The sequence below is a fragment of the Indicator indicator genome, chromosome Z, assembly GCF_027791375.1.
Source record: "Indicator indicator isolate 239-I01 chromosome Z, UM_Iind_1.1, whole genome shotgun sequence".
Lineage (NCBI taxonomy): Eukaryota > Metazoa > Chordata > Aves > Piciformes > Indicatoridae > Indicator > Indicator indicator.
Window position 1 is genome coordinate 49,441,028 of NC_072053.1, and position 25,353 is coordinate 49,466,380.

The following is a 25,353-nucleotide window of genomic DNA, read 5'->3' on the forward strand; positions in this document are numbered from 1 at the left end:
CATTAAAGCTGCTGTGGATGTAGACACACCGGGCCCCGACATGGCCAGGCAAAACTTAGCCACAAACATGGAATCAGTCACAATATTAAGGTGCTCCATTGGAAATAGTCCACATGCCAGTACTACTGCCGATGCCTCCAGCTGCTGGACTGAGAGCGTGCAGTCGGTCATTTTGACACAGTGCCATTCTTCTTCCGACTGCCATACCGCTGCTGCAGTTGATGTCACTGAGGATGTGTCTGTGAAAACTGTTGGTCCCTGCTGGGGCCAGTCCATGACCTTCCGTGGGAGGTCGATATCAACAATTGCCAGTATTTGAGTCCAGGGGGCCCTTGTGGCATACCGAACTTCCCCGCCAAACCCAAGGAGGGCTATGGCCAGATCCTCTGACATTGCCACTGATTGCGTTGGAAGCTGTTTGTGAAAGGGTAGGTATATCCTGGCAGGTTCGATGCCCAGATGTTTCAGGGCGAGTTTTCTGCCTTTCTTGATGAGGTTGCCAAGGCACTCGACTCCTGGAGAGAATGCACGTGATGGTTTTCCCAGGACTACCCACTGTATTGGTTGAGCTTTCTCAGGAGGTCCTTGGGCTAACGCCCCTACTCCCCCTCCCTCTGTGATATGTACGTACAGGTCGAGTGGTACATCTGGGTTCCACCTGGCGAGCGTGCTTGACGATATCTGCTGCTCGATGAAATCAAGAGAGTTCATTGCCTCTGTTGTCAGGGTTTTCTGTTCCCATGGGTTCTTTCCTTTCAGGAGATCATACAAGGGGGCCATGGTTGCAGGAGGGATCAGAACGATGTTACGGAGCCATTGCAGGGATCCCACTAACTGCTGCATGTCATGGAGTGTTTTAATGTCCCGACGGATCTTTATTTGGGGAGGGGTCACATAAGAACCTGTGATCCCCACTCCCAAAAAGCTTACACATGGTCCCTTTTTGACCTTTGCGCTCGCGATCTCAAACCCATTTGTTTTCAAAGTCTCTGAAACCATCGACACCAGCTGATCCACTTGATTTCCTGACGGCGTGGCGATCAAGATGTCATCCATGTATTGAATGATGGTCGCGGTTGGGTCGCTGCGTCGAACTGGTGCCAGTGCTCGATCCACTGTGATCTGGCAGATGGTGGGTGAGTTGATCATTCCTTGAGGCAGCACCTTCCACTGGAAGCACAGGTTGGGGCGCTGGCTGTTCGGGAACACAACAGAAAAAGCAAACCGCTCCTTGTCCTCCTCATGCAGGGATACTGAAAAGAAACAGTCCTTGATGTCAAGAACGGCACAGGGTTGTCCCACTGGTATCATAGAGTTCATGGGCAACAGCGTTTGAACAGGACCCATTGGTTGGATTCTTTTGTTTACTTCAAGCAGGTCGTGGAGCAGGAGAAATCGCTTGCCACTTCGTTTGGATGTTACAAAAACTGGGGTGTTCCATGGACTGGTGGAGGGTTCTATGTGACCTCGCTGTAATTCACGGTCAACTAGCTCAAGAAGAGCGTCCATTCGAGGCTTTGACAGGGGCCACTGCTCGACCCACACTGGGTCAGATGATTTCCATGTCAGTCTAATTGGTGGGAGTGGGTGTGCGGCAGTGGCCCTCATGGTAAATTTGTCACTCTGGCTTTTAGTAGGGTTAGAGCGTCCCTTCCTAAGAGGGGAGGGACTCCTGGCATGACGTATGGAAAGAGGGCAATAGTTTTCTCTGGTCCCTTTTCAGTGTGAAGTGTTATTGCTATCAATTCAGCACTCTTCCAAGCTCGGGTTAGTCCCCCGACCCCACCCACCATGGGGGCGTCCACTAATTTCCAGTGCAGTGGCCAATTCGATTCAGAGATGACAGTAACGTCTGCTCCGGTGTCAATCAAAAAAGAAATGCCAATGGTAGTACTGTTTGGATTGTTACAGAGAAAACAGGTCCCCCACACCACTGGTGGGTTGTCACACTTTACTGCCAGGGCCACCCTGGGGTCCCGCCCCCAAAGGGCGGCCCCTGTTGTTCTTGGAACAGGGACAAAGTTGGCTGAATTGTCGGTTGGACCATAAAATTGGTTGCTTTCCGAAGGGGCAGCTGGTCCGAGAACATCCTGCCCCAACCAGGATTGGCATAGTTGGGCCGCCTCATACCTCGGGTGGGAGAGGACTGTGCGCGGCCCAGATGCCCTCTCCCCCTCCCGTTTCCCTGTGTTTTACGCCTGCATTCCTTAGCAAAATGCCCTTTCCTTCCACAAGCCCAACACGATCCCCTGGATCGGTTTTGTCGCGGGGGAGGTGTTGTCGGCGAATCCTTCGCCTGAGGACAGTCTGCTGCGACATGGCCCGTCCGGTCGCATTTACGGCATGTCTCTACATTAGCCATGGCAGTGCGAACAGCCGCCTGGAGCGGGACTAGATGTTCTTCCTTTGCGACATGTTTAATCATGTCTGCGATACTTGATCCCGCTGGCAGCGATCGCAAGATCTCTTTAGTTGCCGAGTTGCACTGTTGCCATAAGCAGTCGGCTACAACTGGACCTTTTGCCTCCAGGGGCAGGGTCGAGGAATCGACTGCCGCTTGGAGGTGGTCCACAAATTGTGTAAAACTCTCACTCTCACTTTGCTTTATGGTAGACCACGGTGACGATCCAGCAATAGTTGTGGAGGTCATATGAATGGCTTCCTTAGCCACGCGAGTGGTTGCTATAATTTCATGAGCCTGCATGCCCTGGGCTTGCGCCTGGGGGGTAGTCATTGTTGGGTCCTTACCCAGTAGCCGCTGCAGGCTAGAGCTGTGTAGCGGGTGGTCCGCCCCAGTTACTTGAGCCAATTGCCTTGCGCAGCCATCCTTCCATTCTTGTCTAAAGACAATCATCCCTGCCCCGTTGAACAACAACCCACAGACTTGTCTTATATCAAACGGGAGCATGTCTTCTCCCCCAAAAACACCGTCTATAAGGGTGGCGACTATGGCAGAGTTGAGTCCCTTTTCCGCAATCGCTTTAGCGATCACTTGTACCTCCTTAGGGTTTATAGGTGAAAAGACCCTCTGTCCCCCCTCCGTTACCCGGACCGGGTACGCTAGCGGGACTGACGGAATCCACTCTGCACATGCTATCTGTATTTTTCTCCAGTCCGTGAAAGTGATCTGTTCTTCTTGTACCTCTCCTTTGACTCGGTTGGGGGCATTTTGGCTTTTGGGTTTGTCTGTCTCCGTCTCCTCCTCCTCTGAATTTGAGTCATCTATAGTCCAAGTGCTGGGCCAGTCGTCCCAGCTGATGTCCGATCCGGAGTCGGAAGTCGACTGGCTGGTTACTTCCGGATCCCGGTATCTTTTCGTTGGACTCTGGTCCTGCCCACTTCTCTTACGCGGGCTCCGACCCCACCCACTCCCCTTACGTGCGGGTCGTCCCCCCTTTCTTGGCATGCCCCGTCTTCTGCTCGGGCTTTGCTCCCGCCCGCTCCCCTTGCGGGTGAGCCTTTTCCCCCTTCTTGGTTCCCCCCGCCCTCTGCTCGAATGGGCGTCCTGGTTGGTTATTTGTCCCTCACCTATGCTCTTTTTCTCTTTTCTATGATCTTCATTGTTCTCCTCGCTCTCGCTCTCCTCCCCCTCCCATTCACGCGCGTTTGTTGGTCTTAGCGCTTCTTTCCTGCTCCCGCCAGAGACATCCTCGCCCCGCCCTTCTCCTTTCTTCTCGGCACCATTTTGTGGCGCATAGGGTGGTGGTCTGACCCAGCTTTCCTCAGCCTCTGGTTTCCCCACCGCGCCCCTGGCTTCCTCCATCAGCCCTTCCCAGAAGGATTTTGATCGCTTCTGTCCTTCCGTGGGCAGGTCGGGGTTTCGGGGATTGGGGGTTCAGAGGTGGGGGGGGCGGAGATTGGGGGTTCAGAAATGGGGGAGGCGGAGATTGGGAGTTCGGGGATTGGGGGGGCGTGTCGCCCTCCCGCAGATCTTTAGACTCGCGGTTTGGGGATCGTGGGGGCGTGTCGCCTCTGGGCCGATCTTTAGACCCAGCAAGATCATTCTCTGTTGGAGCGCATGAGGTCTGTGTGGCTGCCCCGACTCCCAGTTTTGGGGTTGCCAACAAGCAGTCCTTTGCTGCTCTCCATGTCTCCTGATCATTTCTGGCCATTCGTATGGCCTGCATGAGTTTTCCCCATGATTTAAGGGTTTTTCCATCCCCCAAGGACATCACCTCGTCAGCTAATGCTTTGGAGCATCTATCCCACACTTCAGGGTGGAGTATCTCCACCGGCTGTGTGATTGCACCCAACTGGACAAGCCTTGCTACGGCAAGGGTAAAGTCCTTGGGCTTGCAACCGATGCCCCACTGCTTATGTAATTGTGATACAACCTTCACAAGGGCTTCCATCCTCCTTGCGGGTCCGGGAGCATCCTCCCTGCGGGTCCGGGAGTGTCCTCCCTGCCGGGCTGGTCCAACTGCTCCGGCCGCTGTCCACCTGTCCAGGTGAATTTTCTGATTCCCAGCTGTTGATTTCCCGGGTTTCAGCACCACTTGTTGCCTTTCTCACGGCAACAGTGACCTGGTTCAGGCACAGCACGACAACCAATTCCAGGTCGCTTGGGTCATTAGCCCACTGACACCAATGTGGTGGATGGCAAATGGCGTTTATTGGTATGCAACACTGCATTATATAGCTTAGGTTTACAACGTAGCTTCCGTCTGCTTACATCAAAGGTTAGTGCTATTGGCTATCTGGAGAGGGGGAGAGGTGACTTATCTTTCCGTACAGTGCATCTTTCCGTACAGCGCGACATCTTCCGACCGCCAGGCCCTAACTACCCACGCCAGGCCCTACTGCCCACACCAGTTCACTGCTTTTGGTATCCCATTTTCAAAACCATATGCCACCCATTCCTGATATTGTCGCAAAAGTTGGTAATGTTCTGCATTGTTCCGGTCCCACTGAGGTTTCGATTGTGAGAAGTAGTTATCTATATCCTCCTCATCCCTTATTTTAGTTCTTCCATAATCCTTAGCAGTTTTGAGGACTATTTCCTTTTCTGTATATGTTAGTCCATCCATCATTAAATCCACATCATCCCAGTCTCTGTCTCATTTTTTCACAAATGCTTTAAATTGTTTTGCTACCCCTGCCACATCATCCTGATATCCTCTAGCTACTGATTTCCAGGTATCTAAATTTCCCATAGAGAGGTGTACCTTGCGTTTTATGGGACCTACTGGTCTGCTAGCCTCTCTCAAAGGTGCCTGAATTACTGGTTCCCATAGTGATGCAGTCCGAGATTTAAGGTCTCCATGTTCTGGTTCTGGGAGATGAACTGGAAGGGCGTCCTTTCTGTAATGGGTTAATGCAAGGGTTCACACACACCCCTGCATAACCTGTCTGCTCCCCTAACACAGAAGTGAGGGAAAAGTAACACACAAAACTTGAGGTTGAGATAAACCAATAAGTTTAATACGACATAAGATATCATAATCACAATGCATAATTACCTGCTAACAGTGTGAGAACTGAAATCCCCATCCCACACTGACAAGAACCAGGCTAGCTCAGTCAGGAAGCAAATGAAAGCTGTATTTACAAGCAAATATACAATCTATGACGAAATGCAATGAATATGTACAAATACACACAATTCACAACATTTACAAATATGTACAATCAACAAAAAAGCACAACCAAGCTCCCTTTGCTTCCCCCCAAAGGGACCTTTCCCAAGGGGCCTCTCTCCCAAGGGCTTCTTCCCGCCACACCCCCCTGTAAGAAAGCAGAGAAGTTAAGATGCAGAGAGGCTGTTAACTTAGCTCGCCAAGATCAGTGTGTTATCTTCAGCCAGAAGAGAAGCAGCAGCAGCCAGACAGCCCAGAAAGGAAGCCGAGAGCTCAGACTCCGACTGCCCCAGCTTTGTTTTGAGTAGTGGTCCTTAAACATTTCTATCTATCCAATGGAACTGTGTAGAACAATCATTATTTTGCTTTCTTACAACAAATAGTGACTTATTTAAATTCCTTCACTTTCTCTGCTTGAACTTTGCAAAGAAAAACTAAAAAGACAGTTTCAAACCGTCAGACTTGTGCTAAATGCTTCACCCAGTTTTTCAAAGATCCAACCCCCATGGCTTTGAGAGTGGTTTTCAGCAAACCACTGTAGCGTTCGATCTTTCCTGCAGCTGGTGCATAGTAGGGAATGTGGAATATCCACTCGATGCCGTCCTCTTTGGCCCACTTTTTCACAAGATTGTTCTTGAAATGAATTCCGTTGTCTGACTCAATTCTCTCTGGAGCTCCGTGTCTCCACAGGATTTGTCTCTCCAGACCAAGAATGGTGTTACGTGCAGTTGCATGAGGAACTGGATAAGTTTCCAACCATCCAGTACTTGCCTCTACCATAGTCAGCAGATATTGCTTACCAGATCGAGAACGAGGTAGAGTGATGTAGTCAATCTGCCAGGCTTCACCATACTTGTACTTGGACAATCAGTCACCATACCACAAGGGCTTGATTCGCTTTGCCTTCTTAATAGCAGCACAAATGTCACAGTCATGGATGACTTGTGTGATAGCATCCATGGAAATGTCAATGGATCTGTCACGAGCCCATCGGTAGGTTGCATCTCTGCCTTGATGTCCTGACGAGTCATGGGCCCACCGAGCTAAGAACAGCTCACCTCGTTGTTTCCAGTCAACATCAGGATCAGAGTTTGTATCCACTTGGGAAACTCTTGCAGCTAGATCTGCCAGATGGTTGTGTTTTTGTTCCTCAGTAGCTTTGCTCTTAGGAATGTGAGCATCGACGTGTCTCACTTTCACTGGGATTCTCTCAATGCAAGCAGCAATGTGTTGCCACAGATCTGCAGCCCAGATAGGCTTTCCTTTTCTCTGGCGTCCATTCTTTTTCCAGTCTTTCAGCCAACCCCAGAAGGCATTGGCTACCATCCATGAGTTGGTGTAGAGATAAAGCTTTGGCCATCTCTCACGTTAAGAGCTAGCTGGACAGCTTTTACCTCTGCAAATTGACTGGATTCTCCTCCTCCATCTCTCGCTTCAGCAAACCTGCACATTGGACTCCACACTGCAGACTTCCACCTTCGCTTCTTTCCAACAAGATGACAGGAACCATCTGTGAACAAAGCATATTTCTATTCATCATCAGACAGATCACTGTAAGGAGGAGCTTCCTCAGCACGAGTTGCTCTCTCCTCTGGAGGTTTTGCACAGCTTGTGCTTTCCGGCCAGTTTGTGATCGCCTCCACCAAACCAGGCCTTTCAAGATTTCCCATTCGAGCTCTCTGTGTTATCAGAGCCATCCACTTAGACCAGGTAGCATCTCATGCATTTTGAGGTGAGGCCTTTGAACATCCAATTCAGAACTGGCAATCTAGGAGCTAGAAGAAGCTGTGACTCAGTTCCAATCACTTCAGAAGCAGCTTTTATTCCTTCATAAGCAGCTAAAATCTCTTTCTCTCTTGGAGTGTATTTAGCTTCTGAGCCTCTGTAGCCACGACCCCAGAAACCAAGAGGACGTCCTCGTGTCTCTCCTGGAGCTCTTTACCATAAGCACCAGGTTGGACCATTGTCACTCGCAGCCATGTACAGAATGTTCTTAATGTCTGGACCAGTTCGGACAGGTCCCAGACCCATGGCTTGGACTACCTCTCGCTTGATCTGGTCAAAGGCTGCTTGTTGCTCAGGACCCCATTGGAAACTGTTTCTCTTTCGAGTCACATCATACAGAGGTTTCACAATCTGACTGTATCCAGGAATGTGCTGTCTCCAAAATCCCACTATGCCTAAGAAACGCAGAGTTTCTTTCTTGTTGACGGGATTTGCCATGGTGGAGACTCTGTTTATCACATCCATTGGGATGTGACGGCGACCATCTTGCAACCGCACTCCCAGAAACTGGATTTCTCTGGCAGGTCCTTTCACCTTGTCTCGCTTGATAGCGAAACCAGCTTGCAAGAGAATGTCAATGATTTTGTTACCTTTCTCGAAGACTTCTTCAGCAGTTTCACCCCAGACGATGATGTCATCGATGAACTGAATGTGTTCTGGAGCTCCACCTTTCTCCAAAGCATCATGGATCACTGCATTGCAGATGGTTGAACTGTGAATCCACCCCTGGGGCAAACGATTGAATGTGTATTGTAAGCCTCTCCAGGTGAAAGCAGACTGAGGCCTGCATTCCTCTGCTATGGGAATAGAGAAGAAAGCATTAGCAATGTTTATGGTAGCATAGAATTTGGCCTCCTTGGATTCCAGCTCATATTGGAGTTCCATCATATCTAGTACAGCTGCACTCATGGGTGGAGTGATTTCATTCAAGGCATGGAAATCAGCTGTCAGACACCATTCTCCATTCTGCTTTCTCACAGGCCAGATTGGACTGTTGAAAGGTGAATGAGTTTTGCTGATGACCTTCTGACTTTCCAGCTGACGAATGAGGTTTTGAATGGGCAGCAAAGAGTCACAGTTGGTTCTGTATTGTCTGTGATGCACAGTTTGAGAAGCAACCAGCAACTTCACATCCTTTATCTCGTGATGTCCCACAACTGCAGATTCATCTCAAAGCTTAGGTCTAATAGACAACTTCAGTTTTCCTCCTTCAGTTTCTACAGCTGCTATTCCAAAAGCCCATTTGTAACCCATAGGGTCTTAGTGTCTTTGAAACGCCCTTCTCTCAGAAAATCAGTTCCCAAAATACACGGTGCATTAGGTCCCATTACAATAGTATGTTTCTTCCACTGCTTCCCGGATAAACTTATGTCAACCTCTATCTTAAACAACTCTTGAGATCCACCAGTGACTCCTTGAATAGTTGTAGATTCTCCCACTTGATAATTTGATGGTATTATGGTGCACTGAGCTCCTGTGTCAACCAAGGCCCTGTACTTCTGAAATTTTGAAGTGCCAGGCCACTGGATGTACACATCCCAATAGATTCTGTTATCTCCATTATCCCTTACCTCCCCCTGGTGGAAGGCAGGGCATCCCTAATTGTGGGGATTACTTCTACATGTACAGCTGGCAGAACATCCGGTACTAGAAATAGAATCAGTGTTGGAACTATTAGAGTTGTTCTGGGAAACTGAGGAAGTGACAGCTACCCTTCTGGTGTTTTTACCTCAGGCTCTGCCAGTCTGCAGCTCCCATAACCTCCTGGACAGATCAGAAGTTGGTTGACCATCCCATCTGTTCATGTTCTCACTAAACTGATCACACAGAGTTATCCAGATACTGCCACATGATTGCCTCTGTTGTCTGTTTTGGTTTGACCTGTTTTGGAATGGCCTTCTTGGAAGACGTCTGTTCGTGACAGCTGAAACCTGTATCCATCTGGAGGAAGAGGAATCAGAATCGTCCCCCTTCATCAAGTTGGATATGGAGGTTTTAAATTCCTCCTTATGCTCTTTCACGCAATTCTTTATCTCTCCAGACAGAGTTTCAATGGCTGAAAGCAAAGAAGTACGTGCAAGACTATCCTCCAATTGCCTCATTTGGTCAGTGAAATGGCCAACAGTGGGATGCAGTCCACCATAATTTCTTGCCACAATTCTGCTTGCCAGAATGGTAGCATAATTAGGAGGAGCAAGCTTAATGAGCTTTTTGGCAAGGCCTGTTCCTACATGAATTTCATCAGGATTCAGAGTCTTATGATCTCCATACATCACTTCTCTCACAGCAAACTCTCTCAGACGCTTTATTCCCTCATTTAATGTGGTCGAAGGTTTGGGGTTCCATGGTAAATCATCTGTGCTGGGGTACCTCATAAGGACTGCCAGTAGGAGGCGTGCCCACAGAGAAACTTTACCAATGCACTTGCCTAGATGCCTGTCTATGTCTAATTTCCTGTCTGGGTGCATTAGCTGACTGTATATCATCCTCATCATCATCATCATCATCTTCTTGAGCTCTCTGTCCCCATACTTCTACTGGAATGCTCTGTGTAATTTCCTGGAGTTCAGAGGCACTTCCAGCAGTTGCTAATTTACCAGGGTCCACATCCTGTCCCACATCTCCATCATCCATGTGTGTTCTCAAGAAGTCTGCCAGACTTTTAAGGCTGACCTTCTCTTCCTCATCAGAAGCATCTTTCTTAACAGAGGGACCCTGAACAGAAGGATCCTGTCCTCCTTTTGCACCCTCTCCTGCAGCATCTGCACCTCCTCCTGTGGCTCCTTTGCACTTTCTGGTGAGAGCGGCAACCCAGTTCACTGGTTTAGCTTTCACATTCACAGATGAGTCAGCAGGAACAGAGAGATTCTGTGCAGAGTCAACATGTACTCTTCGGGACCCTGCAGCCGCTGCTGCTTCCATCTTGGCAGCAGAGGGAGGAAGAGACTGTGCCTCGTTAATGGTGCTTGTCTAGGTAGCCATGGCAGTTATCTGAGATCCTGGCAAAGTTTTGGGAGCTACTGGCAGAGTTCCTGCAGCTGCTGCTACTGGCTCTGAGCCAAGGTTATCGGCATCTTTCTCACAAGCCTTCTCTTCCCTGCACTTAATTGTTATCTCCTGGATGCTGTAATTAGAATCAGAACCTAATTCCAAATCTCTCTGAGCTTTTCTATGCTTTCTTCTATGTCTACGGAAGCTGCTAGAGCAAATAGCCCCATGTCTTTCTCAATACAGTGCAACCAGTAGCCATATGATTATTACAACAAATACCAGATTCAGGCTTAGCATAAAAATCAATGTAGGGTTCCCTTGGTTCACAGAATCTTCTGCAAGAGGAATAGCAAACTCAAATGCTTCTGCTGGCAGATTTGTAGTTGAGGTACCATAAAACTGGATAAAACTGGAACAAAACTCAACAACTTTCAGTAACTTGTTCTTACCCCAAAGAAACAGCTTATATGCCACATATCTCACAATCTTATCTATCATGGCAGAAATGGCCCATTTATAGATCATCACACTGATAACAGAGTAAATAAGAGGCCAAAGAATCCAAAACATCTTCATTTTGCTTCCTAATCTGAGCAGAAATAAATCATACAAGCAATTGCCCCACTTTGGGCACCAAAATAATGAATTGTAACAGTGTGAGAGCTGAAATCTCTGTCCCACATCGACAATAACCAGGCTAGCTCAGTCTGGAAGCAAATGAAAGCTGTATTTACAAGCAAATCTACAATCTATGATGAAATGCTCTGAATATGTACAAATATACACTATTCACAACATTTACAAATATGTACAATCAACAGAAAAGCACAACCAAGCTCCCTTTGCTTCCCACAAGGGGCCTTCCCCAAGGGGCCTCCCCTCTCAGCCAGAAGGAATCCCCCCAGACCCGCCTGGCAGAAGGCAGAGAGTCAAGAAGCAGAGAGGCTGTTAGACTTAGCTTGTCAAGGTCAGTATGTTATCTTCAGCCAGAAAAGTAGAAGCAGGCAGACAGAAACCGAGCGAGCAAGCCGAGTCCCAGACTGCCCTACTCCCCAACCTTGTTTTGAGTAGTAGTTCTTAAACATTTCTCTCTCTCCAATGGAAGTGTTTAGAATAATCATTATTTTGCTCTCTTATACCCAATAGTGATTTATTTACATTCTTTCACTTTCTCTGCTTGAACTTTGTGAAGAAAAATTAAAAAGACAGTCATAAAGCCATCACATTACCTTAGCAAAACCCAGCATAAACCAGAAAACTAAAACCAGCACGCTACCTAACTCACGCCTGTCTTACCACCATGCTTGCAGAAAGGAGCCAACATCCAAGACCCAGATGCACCAACCAGAACAGGAAGCCTCCCATGTGTACAATCTGAACTTCAAGCCCCATAATACTTTGCTCCAGCCAGCACTTTCATTTTTTAAGTTGGCATGACTGCAATCATGGGTGAGGAGGGGGGAATTAAAGTAGTTGCTCCAGATTTTTCTAATGAAAGTGGTGACTGTCCCTGTTCTTGATCTTGTTCTCCTTTTCTCCACGTCTATAGGGGTTACAAAATCCTCCATGCTGTCGTTGTTCAATTTATTTTTCAGGCACCTTTGCCCCACTGAATAATACTACCAACACCTCTTCATTTTACCCACTCCTGCTTTGTGGTTATCTCTTTTCCAGGGCTAGTACAAAAGGGTCACAGGGAGTTATGTTAATACCACAATTCCTTTGCATCTCAAGGTAGTCACGGAGAATGAAAAACATCTGCGTAGACTACTTCATCCCATTTGCTTTCTCTTCTTAAAAATAACATGAATTGCAAAAGGTTATTATAATTTAGGGTTCCATTTGGTGGTCATTTTTCTTCATCATCTAATTTATACAACGGCCACCATTGTGTGCAGTATTTAATAAGTGTTTTTTAATTCATGCTTCCTTTTGGGGGTGTGGTAGTTTGAGCTTTGAGTTTAGGAGCTCAAATGATAATAGATATAAATTCCTCCCCCTGCCCCTCTCCCTTTTTCCTCGGCAGGGTGGAGAGAGAGAAGAAAGGGAAAAAAAAAAGGGGAGGGGAAAAGGAAAAAAAAATTGTGAAAGAAATATTCTGAAGTTGGTTTGGAAGTAGGAGGAGTAAATTTTTTTCTGCTTTCACAAAAGGGAAAGGAAAAAAAAAGTTTTTTACATATATATATATATATATATATATATATAGATCAGTAACAAGGGGGGGTTCAGAGAGGTGAGGGATGAGGGTAAGTGGGAAAAAAATATATACAAAACCAAGCCTGGATGGCCTTGTGTTCCCCTGGATGTCGGTGGATTCAGCTGAGAGAGAGAAAGGGCCCCAGCCACGTGGTCCGGTGCAGGAGACAGACAGCAACAGCAGCAGAAAATCCTCTCGAGCAGACGAGGCAGGAAAAAAGGGAAGAGCAGCAAGATATCCACCCCTTTTATAGGCTTGCTGGACAGGAAGGGGAAGTGGAATAGACCACCTCTGAGTCAGGGGACCACCTTCTCCCAGCAGGGGAGGGGCCAAGCCCTCCCCAGATTAAATTTCTTTTGTCCACCTGGGGCTGGGTTCTTCTCAGCCCCATCCAGGATGGGTGTGCCCCAGCACAGGGGGCCCCCCAATGTCTTTCCAATGTACTAGAATGCATCCTAGGAGGCTGTATTTTATTTGTTCTTTCTCCAGATTATTTCCCATTGTGATTATTGTTGTCACACACTTTGCTCATCTCTGGCTACTTTCATCACTGAGAAATGGAACCTCAGATTAGAGCTCCACACTCACTTTGTACTACTGTATGGCTCTGGTGTGTCTGTGTCTCTCAGGGCCTTCACGCCATTCACTTTGTCTGTCACTGACCACGTCCCTTGTGGGATGGTGGAACTGCAGCTCGAGACTCCGTATTCACTTTCATGTTAATAACATGGCTCATCCACTCACACATTCACCAATCTTTCACACACCAAAATAGTGTCTTAAGATCAGACTGTATGATCTTTTACCACCTCAACCTCAAAATGACTTTATGACTAGAATAGCCCGAAACTGGTATACTAAAAATCGATACTAGGTGGCAGAAAAGACAACAAATCCTACCCCTTGAAATTTTCTATATTCTATTTAATAGCTCTTCTGGCTTCCAAAGTTTGTATTAGTGTCCAGAAGATACCATCCAATATCAGGACAGAATTACCATGATGGTTCTTACTCTTTTTTCTCCTGTATTACCTCAAAATTACACTGCTGGTTTTCTTCTATTTCTTGTTGCTGCAATCTTAACTCAGTTTCTGTCAGAGAGGGATCAAATTCCTGAGTTAGAGTGGGAATCTGATACTGAGTCTTATGCCACTTGATCCGGTTACAAATGTAACCGGATTATTCACGCAGCAAATATACAGAAATATTCATAAAACAAAGCCCAGCATTTGCTTATTTAGCAAATACAAGGACAAATGGTGCATGTTTAAAACACTGCTACAAATAATAAATAAAAAGACTTATCCCAATCGCAAGTGCTATACCAAATCTAAATCCAAGCCACATAAATCAATATACCAATGATCCGATTAGTTATCGACCCCAAACCCAGAGCCTGACCCAAGCTAGGATTTGAACCCTCAGTCTTGGGGTACCTCTTACTTCCAGTAACTAAGGTGGGACTCGAACCCACAATCTTAGTTCTATATTTCCTGCATATGGCTTCTGGATTTTATACATTAGGTACTTTACAAACCTTAGAGAATAATACTACTAGGGAAAGGTGCTTTTGTTTGGTACCATTTTTCAGGGACTTGTCTGCTTCTGTGATGATCCAGGGGCCTGTGGAGCCTCCATGGAGTAAGGACTCTGGGGCGTCCTTGGAGGGTCCCTGGTCCCGAGGGTCTTGAAGCAAAACAGAAGTCCTCCGTCCTGGCTCACCAGAAATGATTCAAAGGAATCGACTCACAGATGGACTGTATGCCAAAGCATGTTTATTTTCACTAGGGGGAAGAGCATAGGGTCCACACTCTTATAAAATGCAAATCCACCAAGACAAAATTTTAGCCAGCTTATATAGCAATTTTATCAAGCACTCCATATATTCTATAGCTCATACTCAAGAAGCAAACAGTTTGGTTATATAACTTCAATGCTCTATTTCATCTACTGCAACTAATTCTATGATTTCCTAGATAACAAAGCATGCACACCTAAAGGCGGTTGTTTCAGCACATTGTTTTCTAGATAATGAGGTATACATGCCAGAAGGCAGTTGTCTCAGTCCATATCACACCCCTTCAGAGGGGTAGGCCCCCCTGCCAAGTTGGAAAAACAAGGATTCTGCTAACTCATGCTTATGCTGGAAAAACAGCCTAGTTCTGTTAAACAGACATTAACTTGATTCTTTAATTCAGTCCTTAATTCAGTCCTTAATTCAATCTTTAATTCACCCCTCCCAATCTCTTGCCCCCCACCCCCAGCCTACTCCCCGTTTATGTGTGTGTGAGGGAAGGAAGAAAGTCTTGATGCTGTGCAAGCACCATTTAGCAATAGCCAAAACACTGCTATGTCATCAACATTGTTTTAACTACAAGTATGCCCCTTACAAATACAAAGCACAGCACCATGCAGGTTGCTATAAAGAAACTTGACTCCATCTCAGTACAATTATGTGGTGGTTTGAGCTCTGACTGGAGTCTAGGAGCTCAAATGATAACAGATTGAGATTCCTCCCCTACCCCTCTCCCTTTCTCCTGGCAAGGTGCAGAGAGAGGAAAGAGAACAAAAAGGGGGTAGGGGAGAGGAGAAGTAAATTCATGAAAGAAATAGTCTGAAATCAGTTTGGAAGTAGAAGAAGTAAATTTTCTTTTTTTTTTACAAAAGAAAAAAAAAATATATATAGCAGTAACAGGGAGGGTTCACAGAGGTGAGGGATGAGGGTAAATGGGAAAATATACAAAACCAAGCCTGGATGGCCTTGTATTCCCCTGGATGCCAGTGGATTCAGTTGGAAGAAAGTAGGCCCCAGCCACGTGGTCAGTGCAGGAGGCAGCGGTGTTCTTTCAAGCAGACAAGGCAGGAAAGAGAGCAAGCAGTGAGGTGTCCTCCCTTTTTATAGGCTTGCTGGACAGGAAGGGGGAGTGGAATAGACCACTTTCGAGTCAGGGGACCCTCCTTCTCCTGGCAGGGGAAGAGCCAAGTCTCCCCCGGATTAAGTTTCTTTTGTCCACCTGGGGGCTGGGTTCTTTCAACCCCATCCAGGATGGGTGTAACTCAGCACAAATTAGTTAATGGAACGTGACCTAATTTGTAATATACACTTTCCCCTTATGTGATACAGAACAGATCTGAGAAATCCCTAAATACATGTTTCCAAATAATTGATTAATTGTTTGCTCTTCTTAATTTAAATTTCTTATTAAAGGTTGCAATTTGAGCCCTCTCATTTCTTCTTTATGTATCTCAGGAATTGTAATGGGTTTACATGGCAAGGATTTGGTAGCAGGGGGGCTATAGGGGTGATCTCTGTGTAAAGAGACCAGGAACTAAACCCATATTGGGCAGACAGCTCCAAAAGAGACTCACCACTGGCCAAAGCTGAGCCAGTCAGCAAAGCTGCTGGTGCCTCTGTGATAAAATATTTACAAAAGGGTAAAAAATGCTGCACAGCATCTGTGAAGGAGAGGAGTGAGAAAAAAGTGAGAAATAACCCTGCAGACACCAAGGTCACTGAAGAAGGAAGGGGGAGGAGGGGAGTGCTCCAGGCACAAATTCCCCTGTAGCCTGTAAGACTATGGTGAAGTGCATTGTCCCCCTGCAGCCTGTGGAGGACCTCACACTGGAGCCAGGCTCCTAACAGGAACTGTGGCACATGGGGACCCATGCTGGAGCAGAGGAAGAGCATGAATGAGAAGGAGCAGCAGAGATGAAGCATTATGAACTGGCTGCAAATCCCTTTTCCCATTCTCCTGCACTGCTCAGGACAGATGGGAAGAGGTAGACTTGGGAAAAAGGGAGGATTGGGGAAAAGCAGTTTTAATTTTGTTCTTATTTCTCACTATCCTACTCTTATTAATATGCAATAAATTACTTTTTCCGAGTTGAATCTGTTTTGCTTGTGATAGTAACTGGTGAGTGATCTCCCTGTCCTTAACTCAACCCATGAGCTTTTTCATCATCTTTTCTCCCTTGTCCTGTTGAGGAGGGTTGAGTGAGAGAGCAGCTTGGTGGGCACCTGGTGGCTAGACAATGATGATTCCGTGAGCAAAGGATAATGTGTAGCTTGAGTTGTTTATGGCTCAAGACCACAAGATGCAGGTAAAACTGGAATGAAATCTCATGCTAAGAACTTATGACCTTTCAAAATATCATTGCCTGTCAGAAATTCAGCTTGTGTTGGAACTTGTATGTCAGGACCTCTGTATGAGAAGGGCAATGAACCTGATGAAGGGTCTGTAGAACAAGTCTTATGAGGAGCAGCTGAGGGAACTGGTATTGTTTAGTCTGGGGAAGAGGAGGCTGACGGGAGACTTCATTGCTCTCTACATGAGAGGAAATGTCCTCAAATTGTGCCAGGAGAGGTTTAGGTTGGATATTAGGAAAAAATTCTTTACTGAAATACTAGTTAAGCATTGGAATAGGCTGCCTAGGGATGTGGTGGAGTCGCCATCTCTGGAGGTGTTCAACAAATGTGTAGACATGGCACTTCAGGACATGGTTTAATGGCCACAGTGGTGTTGGGTTGATTGTTGGAGTTGATGATCTTAAAGGCCTTTTCCAACCAAAATGATTCTATGATTCTATGTGTAGTTGTCATAGGTTAAGTTAAATCTGCTGCTGATATTCAGTCACATGTTGCTTTCAAGCCAGCTTCAAAATGAAAGTTCTGGCTGGAGCAAAGTGTTATGGGGCTTGAAGTTCAGATTGTAACGAGAGGCTTCCTGTTCCAGTTGCTGCTTTTGGGTTCTGGGTTTTTTGTGTGTTGTCTCTTTCCTGCACAGATGGCGGCGAGATGGGTGGGAGTTGGTTAGTTTGCTTTATGCTACTGCTTTTCTGCAAATAGGCTAAGCTAAGGTAATTGTGCATTATATTATTAGCTAAGGTAATTGTGCATTGTACTGTTATTATATCATTTACTCAGTAAACTTTTAATCTCAACTCTTTTTATCTTAACCCAGAGGGTTTTGTGTATGTGTGACTCTTCCCTCGCTTCTGTGTTGGAGGGAAACAGGCAGGTTAACCCATTCGCAGCGCTTTAACCTGTTACAGTATTGAATCTATTCTCTTGTTTTAACAGCTGCATGCTGGCAGTATGGGTCAGGTCTTCTGAAGAAGCCTCTTAGTGTGGCTTACATCTTATTTTGAAGTGACTAAGGCCCTGAAAAAAATTGCCTTTGTACCACTACTTCCTGCTAATAGATTCCAGTGTGTTTTTTAAACAACTACTGAGTTTTCCGGTGCGCTTCTTGCAAGTTTTATAAAACTGTCACCAGGTTTATTTGCTGCTTAGGTGTAATTGGGGAATTCTACTAAATGTATATTTTTCCTTTACAAAAAAATATCTGGGTTTTATTTCCCATTCATTAAACGAATATTTGTCTAGATGCATTTTCTTTGCTATCCTCTGTTTCTCTGACAAAAATGACTTTAATTAAGCTACCTATTTTATAGCATTTTTTTCTCTTTATTCTATAGTTAATTCACATCTTCTTAAATTTTGTCCTACCTGAGCTCTTACTGGTTAATACCTCGTTTGGCATTGGTTGAGTAATCTATAGGGGGAAAAAATATCCAGTGTTCTCCAGAATATAAATTATTTCTTTATTTCAGTTTTTACCATAATACCTTTGTCTTCTCATCCTGATTAATGCTTGGATTCACTCTTTGTGCATCCATAGTTTTAACTAAATTATTCACCTATTCTATTATTCACCAGCCAGGTTGCTTGTGCTAAATGCTTCTCCCAGCTTTTCAAGGATCCACCCCCCATGGCTTTGAGAGAGGTTATCAGCAAACCATTGTAGTGTTCGATCTTTCCTGCAGCTGGTGCATAGTAGGGAATGTGGAATATCCACTCGATGCCGTGCTCTTTGGCCCATTTTTTCACAAGATTGTTCTTGAAATGAGTTCCATTGTCTGACTCAATCCTCTCTGGAGTTCCGTGTCTCCAGAGGATTTGTCTTTCCAGACCAAGAATGGTGTTATGTGCAGTTGCATGAGGAACTGGATAAGTTTCCAACCATCCAGTGCTTGCCTCTACCATAGTCAGCACATACTGCTTACCAGATCGAGAACGAGGTAGAGTGATGGCATTGCTTGAGTAATCTATAGGGGGAAAAAATATCCAGTGTTCTCCAGAATATAAATTATTTCTTTATTTTAGTTTTTACCATAATACCTTTGTCTTCTCATCCTGATTAATGCTTGGATTCACTCTTTGTGCATCCATAGTTTTAGCTAAATTCCTGCCTAATCAAATAACTAGAGTTTGTATTGAGTTTGGCTGAGCTGCAGTTAATTCTCCTCACAGCATCTTTCTAGTGCTGTGTTTTGCAGCAGTAGTTGATAACACAGCAGTGTTTTGGCTACTGTTGAATAAGTATCCAGGCTGTGTCTTCTCAACATTTCCCTGCCCCAAGATTACACTGAGGGGCTGTGGGGGTAGGCCATGACACATGGCCAGTACAAATTCAGACAGGCCTCAAGATGTCTAGACAGGTCCTTTCTCTCCCCTCCTTCCTGACACAACAACAGGGCAAGGCGGGAAAAAGAACAAAGGGGACAGGACCTTGCCTGTCTGGTAAACAAGATGCCCATCTGGGGTCAGAGCACATAAGCTTCCCCAGATACGAGGTCCTGTCCTCTGCCTATCATGGTCATAGCCTAGCAGAAGGCTTTTCCATTGGGTGGCTACATGTTAGCGTTAGTGCCCTATTGGACCAAGTGACCTCTGGCATTTTGTATATATACAAGCGGCTAGGTAGCCTGGGGCTCCTGCTCAAATCGGCTCCTGCTCAGATCCCCTTGCTCATATCCACCTTGCTCAGATCCTCCTTGCTGAAATCTGCCTCACTTCAAGGCTTGTCATCTCGAGTGTCCTGCCTTGCTTCGAGTGCCTGGTCCAGAGCCCTGGGATAAAGCCTGAGCCTCGAACTGGATTACAAACCGACAGTTTCTGGAGCCTGTCAGCTAGGGACCATTTCCAAATTCCCACTTTAATCTTCGTGAGTAAACCCTGGCCTGATCATTTTTCCTAAGGGTTATTGGTTGGCCTTTGGTTTATAAGTGGGTGAAGCTATTTGTGTCATAGCTTTTTCCAGTCTCTGAACTCTCTAAATTGTGTCAAAATTGCCATTAATCATCCTGGAAGAATTCACAACCGAATAGAACCTGTAAATAATTCTATCAGTTTTGTACATAGTTTTGGGGTGGGGTTTTGGGAAAATAAAATAACTATATTTTATAATTCCTGCCTCGTTAATTTAACTCAAAACTTATACAGGGGCGGGCAAGATCTTGGAAGGGGACACAGCTGAGCCAGCTGACCCAGACTGTCCAAAGAGGTATTCCATGCCATATGATGTCAGCTCAGATATAAGAATGAAGTGAAAGAAGGAAGTGGGGGATTCATCCATGGCAACTATCCTCCTAAGTAACCACCAAACTTAGAGAGCCCTGCTTCCTGAGACTGACCATCGTCCTGCTGATGGGAAGTAGAGACTAACATCTCTCTCTCTGCTTTCACTTTTTGCTCATTATTGTTATTAAAATTGCTTCTATCTTATTACTGACTTTTGTTATATTTTTTCCCCCTCTCCCCCTGACCATTTAAGAGGGGGAGTGATAGAGTGGCTTTGGTGGGCATCTGGCCTCCAGGTCAGGGACAAACCTCCACAGAATTATATTTAATTTTTGTGCTTGGGTGTTTGCCATTTTAGGTATGCTTTTAGCTTTCTAACTATTTTTACCTATTAAAATTTAAGCATTCAATTACCTTCAGAATGGTTAACTTCCTATTTGGCTAGTGGTTCAAATGACAGTTTAAGTAATCTCATAAATATTTCTGAAGCTATTTCATAAATAGTTCTTCTGCGCTATAGAAATATGTGTAGTTCATACAGACATTTAAATTGGAGATATCATTTGCTATATTGAAACTGCAAAATATGTGGTGGCTATTGTTACATGGAAACCTAGCTATAAAATAAGGTTTAGAAAGAAGGAATTGAGTTCCCCGGTATAGGTTCTGATCTGTCTGATCAGAAACCCCCCTATCTCCCTTGTGCAGCATGGGAGAGGGGGGGTGCAGATGGTGCAGAAGAGTTTAGGGTGAAGGACTGAAGTTGGGCATGGGAAAGGGGAGGAAGAAAACTGTTGGTTTAATGTTTGTCTTTTTGTTTCCCACTACCTGACTTAATAATTACATTTTAATTTTAATTTGCAATGAATTATTTTTCCTCAAGTCAATTCTGTTTTGCCTGTGGCCATAACTGGTAAGCAATCTCCCTGGTTTTATTTCAAATCATGAGCTTGCTTGTTCCTGTTCTTCCTACTTTCTCTCCCTGTTCTGCTGAGGAGAGGGAGTGAGCAAGCATATGGATGGGATTTTGGCATTTGATCAAAGCTAACCCATCACACTTGGTTAGTGTTAATAATGTAATAGGACCCTTCCACTCTGCAAACTTGGCATATAAAATAGTGTAGATTTCAATTATTACACCATTGATTTTTGTTGTCTTTTAAAAGTTTAGTACTCTCTCAAAAGATATGCATAAATATACAACAGTCTGAAGCTATCTACATAAGCATATGTTTAAGGTGAATTATGGTTACTCATTTATTCCAAAACTACTTTTACCTCATAAGTACATCTGAGTTGCTATGTAATGTGTGGGTGATTTATTATATTTTTTTCACAGATACCAAAGATGATGACTAGAAAGATTAAACTTTGGGACATTAATGTTCATATAACCTGTCATTTATGCAACGGATACCTGATTGATGCCACCACTGTAACAGAATGCTTACATACTTGTAAGTAGGAATATAATACTGTGAGTAAGAAAAATTGTTTTGTTTTGTTTTTTACTTTGTGTGCTAAATGTTTTAACAGTTTTAGATGAATTTTAAAGTTTTACTGTGTATCAGCCAGAATAATGCAAGCTTTACTATGCACATAGAAATTTAGAACAAAAATATATTTTTTGTGAGACAAATAAGGAGAACAAAGTTGAAACCATATATAGTAAATGGTAATGTGTGTGTTTAGGAATGCATTTTTTCTGTTGAACATTGGAAGAAATGTATCATACTTTGCAGAGAGAATATGAGATGATGAAATGTTTCAGTTTTGCTGGAGATAATTTTTTCCACTATATTTGATTTCTAGATGCTGATCATCAGCTTTCGTTGTTTTCTTCCCATTCCTTTTTTAGATTGTTCTTGAGTCCCTTTTCCATGTGTTCCAAATCTCAAGTTCCTTGGTGTTCTGAGTAAAGCATTTAGCACCCTAATCCAGGCTTTTGCTTTGTTTTCTGTAATGTTGTACTTAACTATTAAAATTAGTCTTGCTAGAGGGTCACTATATTTATTTATTTGCAGTCCTGAAACATGCACTGCAAGCAGGTGTGCTCAGTTAACATGGGTCATGTCATTTCTCAGGAATGCATTTTTAGAGCAAACCTTGTGGAATGTCCCTTATTAGAAATTTATGTCTTCAAAAATTTTTGTTGCTTTTGGTTTTACCCTTAATTCTGAAGTGAGACAGAGCCTCATGTTATGGGGTGGAAGGGTTTTTAAATAACAGCTATAGGGAAAGTGAGTTTTCTCACTTTGTTTCTTCATTTGTGCCTTTTTAGTTTGTTTCTGACAAACTGAGATGACCTGTGCTGAATTTAATTTAGGAGGGGTTGGTATCTCCTTATTTAAAACTGGAGGATCTACTGCTGGCAAGTGAGAAGTTAGTGGGTTTAGAAGATGGGTTTGGTTCTTTTGTTTACTTGGTTCAAACAGGTTACGGTGTCACCCTTGCAACCAGATCTGCTAGTATATGCTACTGGAGAAGACTGTTATGCAAGATCTGGGCTTAGTGGGCAAAATTACTAGGATTGGTCCAATAATAACCTCCATTAGCAACAGTAATTTCATCTTAAGTATGTAAATACAATATATAAGCAAAGCAAATCTAATGATTTTTTTTTTTTTGCTTTAACTGTATTTTATTCAAACTTGCCATCGTGTCTGCGGTAGATGGCACTACAGCTACAGTCCTTTACTTATACCATAAGGGCTGTTGCAAGGCTGCCTAAGATTAGAGAAATCCCTGTTTAAGGAAAAGATGTTTAACCTTTTAAAATAATAATAATAATAAAATATATATCATTTAGGTAACGAGCTTTTTTAATTTCTGAGGTTTGAGCTGGAGTATGTTTAGAACTTCAGGTCAGTAAAAAACTTAATGCTGTAATGTATTGTTATTAGTAAAAAAAGGGAAGTACTGGTTAAAATGAGGGAACTGTATTTCTTTTAATCAAATATGTGGCTGTGTATAGACTTAGTTATAAGAGCATGCTACTCTAGCATCCATTTTACCTAAAGACCTTTCCTCATTTAATTTTCAGATTGAAGTCTAATTGTGAAGTATTTTGTGAAAGTGAAAAGTTAAATTGCATTTGAACACAATTATTCAAAGCATCTGACTTGAGGAAAAAGAACTTACTTTTTTGCCTAGGGATCACTGTCATAATACATTTTTCTTATATGTGCATCCATGGTAACCAGCATATCAACTAGGCATGCAGTTTCTATAACATCTTTTGTGAAAACTGAACAGCACAAGTAAATATGCTGATGATCTATTTCAAATTATGTTCTAGCAACTTTGTGAACGGGACTGTGTTTCAAATTTAAGTATGTTTTGTCAGGAAGACTGCAACTAGACCTAGTTTTCTTACCATAGTGTGTCAGTGTGAGCTGAAATTCCCCCCCCCCCCCCCCCCCCGACAACGACAAGGGTAGCTCAGTCTGGAAGCAAATGAAAGCTGTATTTACAAGCAGATCTACAATCTATGATGAAATGCAATGAATACGTACAAATATACAAAATTCACAACATTTACAAATATATGCAATCAACAGAAAACCACAACCAAGATCCCTTTGCTTCCCCCCAATGGGGACCTTTCCCAGGGACCTTTCCCCCAGACCCCCCTGGCAGAAAACAGAGTTAGCTAAAGCAGAAAGGTTGTTAACTTAGCTCGCCAAGGTCAGTGTGTTATCTTCAGCCAGAAGAGAAGAAGAAACAGCAGCCAAACAGCCCAGCAAGTTGCCCCAACTGCAGACTGTACCACTTTGTTTTGAGTAGTAGTTCTTAAACATTTCTATCTATCCAATGGAAGTGTTTAGAACAATCAGTATTTTGCTTTCTTACACCCAACAGTGACTTATTTACATTCTTTCACTTTCTCTGCTTGAACTTTGCAAAGAAAAATTAAAGACACAGTTTCAAACCATAACAGTCCACCCCTTCTAAACAATTCCATTGGCTGCTACTACTATTCGTCTAATCTAAAACAATATGTACAACAATGAGTGAATAAAGATCATAGTCCATTCTGGCTATCTCAGATGTAGATGATTCAAAAGGGTCAAATGACAGGAAAAAACAGCAAACAGCTAGTTTCCTCGCAGATGGAGTGAAGAAAGGAACAGGGACTCTCAGGTGACTCAGGGCTCTCAGGGTTCTTAGGGCTCGTGCACTGTAGATCTCATGGATTCTCCTCTTGCGCGCGATGTTGTATCTGTACAACACTCTGAATTTAACCTCTCTCAGCCAAAGTTAGATTTCTTTGTGGAATACACTGAATTTCACCATTTTCTTGCATCACCCAATAGGTGTGACCAGGACCTTCAGCAGGAACCACCCCTCGGATAGGTTTGGCCTCTCGTAAAGGAGAAAATACCCAAACAGTTTTGCCTAACAGATTCTTCTCTCTGATAACAGAGACTCTATCACCTTCCTCCTTTTGCAGCAAATCTGATTGGGCAGGTCCAGCTCGATTCACTGATCCTCTACTATTCACCAGCCAGGTTGCTTGTGCTAAATGCTTCTCCCAGCTTTTCTAGGATCCACCCCCCATGGCTTTGAGAGAGGTTATCAGCAAACCATTGTAGCGTTCGATCTTTCCTGCAGCTGGTGCATAGCAGGGAATGTGGAATATCCACTCGATGCCGTGCTCTTTGGCCCACTTTTTTACACGATTGTTCTTGAAATTAGTTCCGCTGTCTGCTCAATCCTCTCTGGAGTTCCGTGTCTCCACAGGATTTGTCTTTCCAGACCAAGAATGGTGTTACGTGCAGTTGCATGAGGAACTGGATAAGTTTCCAGCCATCCAGTGCTTGCCTCTACCATAGTCAGCACATACAGCTTACCAGATCGAGAACGAGGTAGAGTGATGTAGTCAATCTCCCAGACGTCACCATACTTGTACTTGGACCATCGGTCACCGTACCATAAGGGCTTGATTTGCTTTGCCTGCTTCATAGCAGCACAAATGTCACAGTCATGGATGACTTGCACGATAGCATCCATGGAAATGTCAATGGATCTGTCACGAGCCCATTGGTAGGTTGCATCTCTGCCTTGATATCCTGACGAGTCATGGGCCCACCGAGCTAAAAACAGCTCACCCGGGGTTTCCAGTCAGGATCAGGATCAGGATCAGAGTTCGTGTCCACTTGGGAAATTCTTGCAGCTAGATCTGCCTGATGGTTGTGTTGTCATTCCTCAGTAGCTTTGCCCTTAGGAATGTGAGCATCAATGTGTCTCACTGAATGAGTTTTGCTGATGACCTTCTGACTCTCCAACTGACGAATCAAGTTTTGAATGGGCACCAAAGAGTCACGGTTGGTTCTGTATTGTGTGTGATGCACAGTTTGAGAAGCAACCGGCAGCTTTACATCCTCTATCTCATGTTGTCCCACAACTGCAAATTCATCAGAAAGCTCAGGTCTGATAGA

At 44.4% G+C, this 25,353-nt stretch overlaps 1 protein-coding gene across 1 annotated transcript in view; it reads right to left on the bottom strand.

The window, feature by feature from the left end:
* The window catches only part of PRUNE2 (prune homolog 2 with BCH domain), a 554,668-nt gene that overhangs the window by 270,161 nt on the left and 259,154 nt on the right, over nt 1-25,353 (bottom strand). The window contains exon 8 of the mRNA XM_054397589.1: nt 10,022-10,061. Coding sequence (XP_054253564.1) covers nt 10,022-10,061 — 40 coding nt within the window. The remainder of the gene's footprint in view (nt 1-10,021; nt 10,062-25,353) is intronic.